At 40.9% G+C, this 8,540-nt stretch overlaps 2 protein-coding genes and 1 long non-coding RNA gene across 3 annotated transcripts; 2 read left to right on the forward strand and 1 right to left on the reverse strand.

The window, feature by feature from the left end:
• The first annotated feature begins 224 nt into the window (after nucleotides 1-224).
• On the forward strand, nucleotides 225-1,657 carry LOC109466733. Its single transcript, XR_002140031.1, has 2 exons — nucleotides 225-347; nucleotides 1,576-1,657. It is a non-coding gene; the product is annotated as an uncharacterized LOC109466733 (long non-coding RNA).
• A 1,301-nt stretch (nucleotides 1,658-2,958) lies between these two features.
• LOC109466685 (lysosome-associated membrane glycoprotein 1-like) lies at nucleotides 2,959-6,869 on the reverse strand. Its single transcript, XM_019764430.1, has 2 exons — nucleotides 6,707-6,869; nucleotides 2,959-6,025 (listed from the first exon to the last, which is right to left on the reverse strand). Exon 2 carries the CDS (start codon nucleotides 5,344-5,346, stop codon nucleotides 3,880-3,882), a length of 1,467 nt encoding a protein of 488 aa, XP_019619989.1. The 5' UTR covers nucleotides 5,347-6,025; nucleotides 6,707-6,869; the 3' UTR covers nucleotides 2,959-3,879.
• Nucleotides 6,870-6,934: 65 nt separating this feature from the next.
• Nucleotides 6,935-8,506, forward strand: LOC109466721 (UPF0728 protein). Its single transcript, XM_019764481.1, has 3 exons — nucleotides 6,935-7,276; nucleotides 7,589-7,708; nucleotides 8,019-8,506. The coding sequence occupies exons 1-3, from the start codon at nucleotides 7,183-7,185 to the stop codon at nucleotides 8,081-8,083; spliced, it is 279 nt and encodes a 92-aa protein (XP_019620040.1). The 5' UTR covers nucleotides 6,935-7,182; the 3' UTR covers nucleotides 8,084-8,506.
• Nucleotides 8,507-8,540: the final 34 nt, after the last annotated feature.

Raw genomic sequence — 8,540 nt, forward strand, 5'->3', positions numbered from 1 at the left:
GTTACACACGTCAGGAAATCTGCCACGTCAGGAAATCTGCCACGTCAGGAAATCTGCATTTTAATTGGTATGGCTAAAATAGTCTATCTTAACAACTAGGTACTATTACAATATGGAAAGAAAAGCGATTAGCTTGTCTACTTTGATTAGCTCCTTGTATTGGGATTGGGAACTGTATTGCTGATTTTCTACTAGTCTCTTAACTTTGAATGTCGTGTTTTGCTGTAGGTGTGATAGAACCTATCCCAGCAGGCCAGGCGGCGCGGGACTACCTGGCGCGACACGTGAACCCCACCCTCCTGGGGGGCCTGACAGAGCTCTGCAAACAGAAGCCTGAAGACCCTGTGGTAAGATTCCCAGCTCTCAGCAATTGCCTACTAATCTTTTTATTTGGCTGTCAACTACCAAATATTACGCTGTTCTTTCACACACCTGGCCATGGTAATGATGTCTCTTGTTGTGAAAAATAGACCAATTTGTTAAAAAGGTCAAAGTTGAATGCAGCTGAAACTAGAGTTCCACGATCTCATACCTTCGCCAAATGATGTTAGCCTTTATGAATAAGAAATATACTAATCACCCAGATTATGCAAATAGGATCCTCAATTGCATGAATTATATCAGTCTGTTGATCATATTCTCCACCAAAAGACAGTCTTATCTTAACAAAGAATGCCATTTCTCATAAATTATGAAATGTGGTCCTTATTTGAATAAGTTATGTTTAATTATGTTCACCTTCACTTAACTTTCAAACACCCCAAGTATGAAACTCCAGGCAGTTACCACTATGCAATTATAACATTTTCTTATTGATTATGCAAATTAAGTCTTCATTTGCATAATCGATATTTGCCTGTGTTTCTCTCGTTCTTAATAACATATGTTACAAGCTTGAACTTCCTATCATGGAATGCAGCTGATTTATAGAATTTCCTCATTAATTATGCAAATTACATCAATATTTGCATAATTGTAATATCATTATGTCAAGCATCACTTAAGCTACCTACATACCAAAAATCACGATGATCCATCTATCAGTTCTTGAGTTATCCTCTTTTAAACATTTGTCCTTTAAACCCCCCTGCAGTTCTAGAGCAAGCAACTAGGGGGCTCATACTCATGTCACTTCATCCCCAGCACAAGAGCTATCTACCATCTAAATTTCGTCACCCTAGCATGTCTGGATCATGAGATATCAAAACCGGAAGTTCTGCTGCAGTACCATAGCATGTCTGGATCATGAGATATCAAAACCGGAAGTTCTGCTGCAGTACCATGACAAGCCGCCAGGGGGCCCAAAATCTAATCATTTTGAGGTCTCATCAAGACCTACCCACCTACCAAATATCAAGTCAGTCCATTTAAGCCTTCTCAAGTTATCGTGTTTACACACACACACACACACACATACACGAACGCCTCTGAAAACATAACCTTCTTGGCGAAGGTAATTACACCACCTGATTGGTTACTAGCTATCCAATCAGGAGGCTGAACTATTTAAAAAGTTTAGCCGTCATTAGCATACTTTGAGATCTAGATATGATAAGTTTGTTCTTTCTGTTCCAGACTTGGCTTGCAGACTGGATGATTGAGAACAACCCTAACAAGCCCAAGATTAGGCAGCCGATCATCCAAGAGCCTGAATAAACAAACTGTCCTGCCTTTATTACTTAGTCTCTACACAGGACCAAAATCCCAATAGTTCCATGTTGTAACTATATAACCATTCTTTCAGCCAAACATTGTCAATGTTTATTTTGTCTATAGTTCTACTATAATCTGTAAAGTTTGTATTCTGTTATGGATGTAATTTTGAAGAGTTCACTTTGGCGCTTAAAGGGTCATGTACTTTAGAACACAGAATTAAAAATGTAGTGAGATTTGTGTTAAAATGTACCATTGTTACATCACATTTTACTGTTACTGGCCATGGGAACTATTAATAGTTGTTTGGACCAAAGTTTTAGGATTGTAGTTCATGCAGCAATCCTCTCAAATGTATTTCAAAAGCTCTATGTTCTTGTTAGTATGGATAGTGCCTTGTTCAGTGTACATGTTTGTGAGTTGAGAGTTAAAAGAAAAGCAATCTCTGTTCTGAAAGAGTACTTTATATATTGAGTGGCACAGGCATCTAAATGTACTTCTCTACATTCTTACATACTATTTTCAGACACAATATTGTAAGGGTAATTCTTGGGTCCTAGTTGCCAATTTATGGTCTAACTGTAAAGAAATTAATGAAAACATACAATTCCAATGCCTCATTATAGTGGTGTATATAGTACTTAAAAGTATCTTACTAATATCTTTGTTCCAAAAGATGTAATATTTTGACTGTCACGTTTGTATTCAGAATTATAAACTGTTTCAAACCTTCTTTTTTGTGAAAGTTCTTGTGTGTTGTTTTCCCTCAGCACCTCTTAGTGATGCTTATCTTCACTTTTCAACATAGAAGTATATTCACTGGTAAATGAACAAAAACACTGAAGTCATTTTCAACCACCTACATTTTATTTCAACCACACACCAAGACCATTATTTATGAATGGTGAAATATTGCTTCTTACTTGCTTGGCATTAATTATATCTTTTTATGGCACCCTAGTTTCTAAAATAGTTCCATATTATATTTGAAGAAGCATCATGTATCGCTTTATTTACATGTAGTACCTTAAAACCAGCACAGACAGAATAGATACCTTTATCAATGTAAAAAATATGTAACATTACTGTTTTAACATTCCTTTTATACCTGTCTTCTCTTAATCTGCTTTTCCTCATTTCAGTCTTTTTTTCAATCTTTGAAGCTTCAAGCTTTACTATGTATCAAATTGGCATTACGTGTCATTTTTCCAGATACAATTTTTCACCAATTCTCATAGGTACTTTAGTGTTATATCTAAGAAAAGTTGAACAAAGGAATCATCATCTTAAACTAAGTTAAAGCCAGTCAATATCAATACCAAGAAGAAAAACCTTCACCACAAGCTATATACATTTCATGTCTACATAATACTATTAATAGACATGGTTACTATATAATTTTTTGGTATGTACATAGTTCTCTCCTACAAACCAAATAGTTCTTTCAAAATATTTACAAAAAAGGCATTGGACACAACAGCTCCACACTGAAAATAACATGCACAGTGACCTAAATAAAGTTTGGACAAATTTCTGCAAAAAATTAAAGCAGTAAAGTTATATTACAGCTGATACAACTAAAGCTGTAAATACTCCTTGTTTTAGGATTTTCACTTTAAACACCAGGTTCAAAACATAACATCAGAGATTAACAATTCCAGCTCCTACTAGAGTCCTATACTAAGTCATACTTAGTAATACCTATTTTAGCTGTTCCTCCGAGACATGGCATTTGTGCCCTCCATTCACTAAAAATATATCCTAAAACTTTTACATTGTGCCATGATGTATATAATCATGATATATTTGTGCAAAATTGTCCACAGAAGCATTACCTTAAGTATAAATACACATACACAAACCAGAAATTAAGCTGTTTCTCACTCCCAGTGGTAAAAAGTAAGATATCATCTACTCTACCTATCTACATCCTTACCAAACTAATGCATAATCCTTTAGCAAATTGGACTCAATTCAATTATTAGCTGCTATAACTTGACAGTAGATTTACTTGGTCTTAGCTCAACCTGAGCTTTTCAGTTCCAGATTAAAACATTATTGTGATTTTACATACTATCTCAAATCCCTTGTTTGAAGTTACATAATGTATCCCCTGTCCTTTTAAAATAAGATACCACTGTATCTATCTGCATTATCTTCAAAGGCAAATGAAGGAAAATCGTAACAATTGACATGCAGGGAGAGAAAAGTGTTCTACTGTTGCTCTCATGTTGTTGAGAGGAGGGAGTATCCCGCCATCTTTTTCTGCCTACGCCTGTACACGATATACGTCCCCAGGGTCACGACGATCACGAAAGCTCCGAGCGCGCAGCCGACCGCCATGGGCACCACGTTGGCCTTCCAGGAGGGTTCCGGGGTGGGATCCTCGGGGCAGACGTGAGATTTAGCGAAACCGTAGCCGCTGACGGAGAATGGCTGGAGGTGCAGGTCCTGGGTGAACAGAGTGACGTCCGTGTTTAGGGTGATGTTTGTCTGTCTCATACACTGATACGACTGCCCAACATGTGCTTCATATATCTCCAGGTTTGCAGTGGTCACCTCCATCCTGTGATTCAGCTGTTTGGCATCGGGAAACCAGTTTTCGTTTACGAAGTACTCAACAGAAACTTGCGATACGCCAAACTTTTCCACGCTGCTCGGATTGGACGAATTCTCTCGCGACTCAGAAAACGTGAAGGTAATGTTGCACTGCCTTACGTGGAAGGAGAGGGTGAGTTGGGATGTGTTTTGGCCACAGATGCCGGTGGCGTCAGCGTTAGTGGGGACATTGATGCACCCAACCCTCGTGGTGTTGTCGACAGTGGTGTAGCGTGATCGGAGCTGGAGGGACATGTCTGCCAGGAGACAGGGGTTCCCCTTCTCATCTTTCACCACCCACTTCCCCGGGGGAGGCATGTGGGGACACAGGGGGGTCATGGTGGGGACAGGGGTGGGGGGGAGATCCGCAGGACATCTCTTGGGCGTTCCAAACTTATCACCTTGCACGTCAAACGCCTGGACCTGAAGCTGGCTGACTTTGAGAGTGACTCTGTCCTTCAGGGGCACAGATATCTCTGTGTCACATTTGTAAGATTGTCCTGAATCAGTCATGAACAGGTTGATGTCAAGTCGCATGGTGTGAAGTGTGTAAGGGTTGGCTGTGTCCATGAAGAACTCTGGCAGTTCCCAGTAGGAGAACAAAATGGAGGATGTACTCCAGTTCTTCTTGCCTGGTGCTTTCTGGAAGTTGATGGTCAAGTTCGAGACGTCCGACCTCAGTTCAATCACGCTGTGTTCTTCTGAACAGGAGCCGACTGCTGTTGCGTAAGTAGGGAACCACACCGTTGCTGTTCCAATTTCGCCTTCCTTTGTCTTGTACTGCGCTTCAAACCTCATAGCCATGTAAGCAAGCAGGCACGTGCTGTTTTTGTTGCGGACTTGCCACTTCCCGCGGTGGGTTGGTGGGCTCGCTGTGGTCCCCGGGACTGTTGTGGTGTTCATGACAGGAAGGGCTGTAGTTGTGGGAGCCAGAGTGGTGTTGGGGGCAGTTGTTGTATTGGTGGCTGCTGTTGTGGGGATCTTTGTTGTAGGAGCTGCCGTGGTTGGCATGTCCTTCTTGCACACCAGAGGCTGTCCGTACTTTCCCGCGGTCACGTCAAAGGGCTGGACCTGCACCTCAACGAAGAACAGCATCACGTCCACTGTTATCTCTTCGGAGTCCTCCGATCGGCAAAGGTATGACTGTCCCAGTGGAGCACGAAACAACCCCAGGTCTCCTTGTGTGTCGTTCCGAACAGCACTTTCACCCGCTGCGCTTGCATTGGGGAAGTTTGTGGAGTCAAACACCCATCCAACCGAGGAAGCCGACACTTCAAACTGTTCACCATCACTGGTGAAGTCAAGGGACACGTTATAGGTCCCGTTGTTGAAGCTAAACCGTAGCGCAGCGCTGGTTGTGCCACAGGTTCCGCTGACCTTCGTGTCACTGGGAGGGCAAACCGTGCAAAACCTATCTTTGCTGCATCGGTGGTTGGATATATGACTTGGACGGCAACTCCCATTTTGTACAGCAGACAGGCTGTGTCGTTTGGGTACTTCAGACTGCCCTGTAGGACAGTAGGGTCATCATTTACTTGGAGAAGCGGGCTCTCCAGGGTTGTGGGTCGTGCTGTGGTGTCTGATGTCGGGAGAAACGTAGGGATTTTAGCCTGGGCTACGGTTCCTGCCAGACACAGGAGAAGAACAGGACAGATTCTCAAGTTCCCCATGCTGAGTTGTGGTGTTGTTTGGTGTTCTGGTGTTACATGAACAGGTAGTCTGGTTTTTAGTACAATCCAACAAGTCAGTCGCTTGCACTGCAAGTTACAGCTTACTGGAAACAAAAGAATTTAAAACATTAATCTAGTGCTTGAGTGCTGCTACAAGGGCTATGTTTTACTATGTTTTTCATAAGGCTCAAAATTACCTTAGTATTAAATACTACAGCAAAAGTAGGCATTTGTGAGATTAGTCTATATGCCCTCCTCCATGCAAAACAGTGATGTCATACATTATCTTGTGATCGAAACTTACATGTAATACAGATGTATGATGCTGTCTTTTACCACATGATGTACAGTGTTACCGGTTTAAAGACTAAAATGATTATCGCAATTGAAGCATAATTACTACTAAATATCTGAGGAACCAACACACAACTGTTTGAACATCTACAGCGGCAGTTTTCTTTGTTATGTCTGGAAAAGCAGAACAGTTTTCGAGACATAACAAGCTAAATACTGCCTCCTTTTGCGAGGGCGTGTCCAAAAAAAATGCAGAAGTTTCCACGCCCCTGCACATTCAATTACTGCTGCATAGCCATGTCCCTATGGCCATGGTCAGGGTGTCTTTCTTTCGCCGTGTGATTCCGCAACACTTGTGGTATAGTATCGATTGTATCACAGGACACTGATCACAAGGCGCAAGAGCTAAACCGAAAACGTAACCGCCCCCCTCCCCTCTCAACCCCAAACCCACGATTTCCTTATAAAGAGACGGCTGACAGTCGACTCACCTGATAGAAAATATGGCTGGTGATCAGAGGAAGTAACTAACACTGTTGTCAGTTGTAAAACAGCGACATACCCGGCTCAGAGAGCCTCATACGTGACAAGTTGTGGGGTTCGCGCGCTTAGCTCAGGTTTGACGTAGCCAGAATGAATGTTCTCACAAGGTCATGCCGGGTCACCAGAAATTACCCACCATGCTTCACTTCAAACGCATGCGCAACTCCCTTGGCAACACTGTAAACAAAGTCTGCCAGCAGAGCAAGAAGCTGAAAATAAAGGATTTTATATGGAATAACAACCATCTATATTGCCCTTTGTTATATATTGAGCCAGATACATCCATGGCTTAAATGCCAAACGATTTGTGCAGTATGAAACGACTGTCCCGGTGAGAAAATACTAGAATCTCTACTCATCAAGTGAGGAGACTTTACTTCCGGGTTTGGTGTTCTTGAATATATTTCAGCAACAATCAAGAATCATGCCAGCAAACGCGAAGGTCACGATACGGTACGGGAAATACGAGGCTTGCGGCACAGTGGAGTACAGAGAAGACAGGCTAGACGGTTTGCAAGGTAATCTTAGAAAGGTTGCATATCTGTCAGAGTTGCAGATTTCATAAACAATATTTATATTGCAATAATAAAATCATTGTAATACTACTTTTCTTAAAAAATGAAACATAATTGCTGACAGTCTAGTCATTCTGTTTTATATGGTGCACCCAGATTTTTTTGTGCACCCAATTTTTAGGTTGGGTGCACCTATTCCAAAAATGAATTTCAAGCCCTGATTTGTGATTGAAACGACCAGTGTGGAACGTAACACTTCTTCCTAATGCCTTCATGACGTTTCATCAAGTGTGATGACGATGTCATTTGTTACAGCTGTGCTGAAGGCAGACGGACACCAGGTAGAGCTGAAGCAAATTGAAGACTGGAATGTTGTAGAGCTCATTGTGAATGGAGAAACAGTTTACACATGCAACATTACAGACCTGGACTTTGGTAAGTCAGTGTGCTGTTGGTACATTATGTGTACATACATTGACCTGTATAGCAAAATCATGGCATGAGTGGTAATATGTATGCTTAGTATGTGCATGGATATTGAAGTGGTGAAATTTTGAAGGTATCTGATGTGTGTATTCCTCATTACTCATGCTGCATTAGTAAATGCTTAAATTTAGTTTATTTTCTTTTATGTGCCGGTCCCAGATACATGGCAGACTTATGAACCTTCAACCATATATTGCATAAAGCTTTGAATTGTTCTTTGGATACATTGTCACTATTATCTTTTTTTTTTCTAACATAGGTGGAGATGGTCAGCTGGACCCACTGTGTGCAGAAGCATTAAAGGCAGTACAGACTGCATACTGATGTGTCAATGTTACTGTAGTAGACAAGCTATACATTGTAGACATATAAGACTTCACTGTGGCTAGTCAGCCTGTTACATATTGATAGTCTATTAAAACATTTGTAGCTACCAGTATCAACTGTACAGACTAACAGACCTGCTGAAGTAAATACAATGTAGTTGCTTCTAATGCAGGAGGGAAAAAACTGTACAAAGATGTATCACAAGTGGATGGGTGTAATTGTGACATTTTGTGTAAATACATTTGTTTTAGAAAATGCAAAATAGAAAAGTTGCAAAATTTGAAACTGAAGGAAATCAAAATACAGGATCGTGCAAAATGATGTACATGATCTATTCCTGTGTCTGAGTGTATGATTGTGTTATGCCTCATTTCATCCTAAACAGCTTTTTTTCAAAATTAACAAATAGAAGTGTAACAATATACAGTAACTATAGTTATGAATTTTATGAGCA

The sequence above is a fragment of the Branchiostoma belcheri genome, unplaced genomic scaffold (genome assembly GCF_001625305.1).
Source record: "Branchiostoma belcheri isolate BF01 breed outbred unplaced genomic scaffold, Haploidv18h27 scaffold17, whole genome shotgun sequence".
NCBI classification, from domain to species: domain Eukaryota; kingdom Metazoa; phylum Chordata; class Leptocardii; order Amphioxiformes; family Branchiostomatidae; genus Branchiostoma; species Branchiostoma belcheri.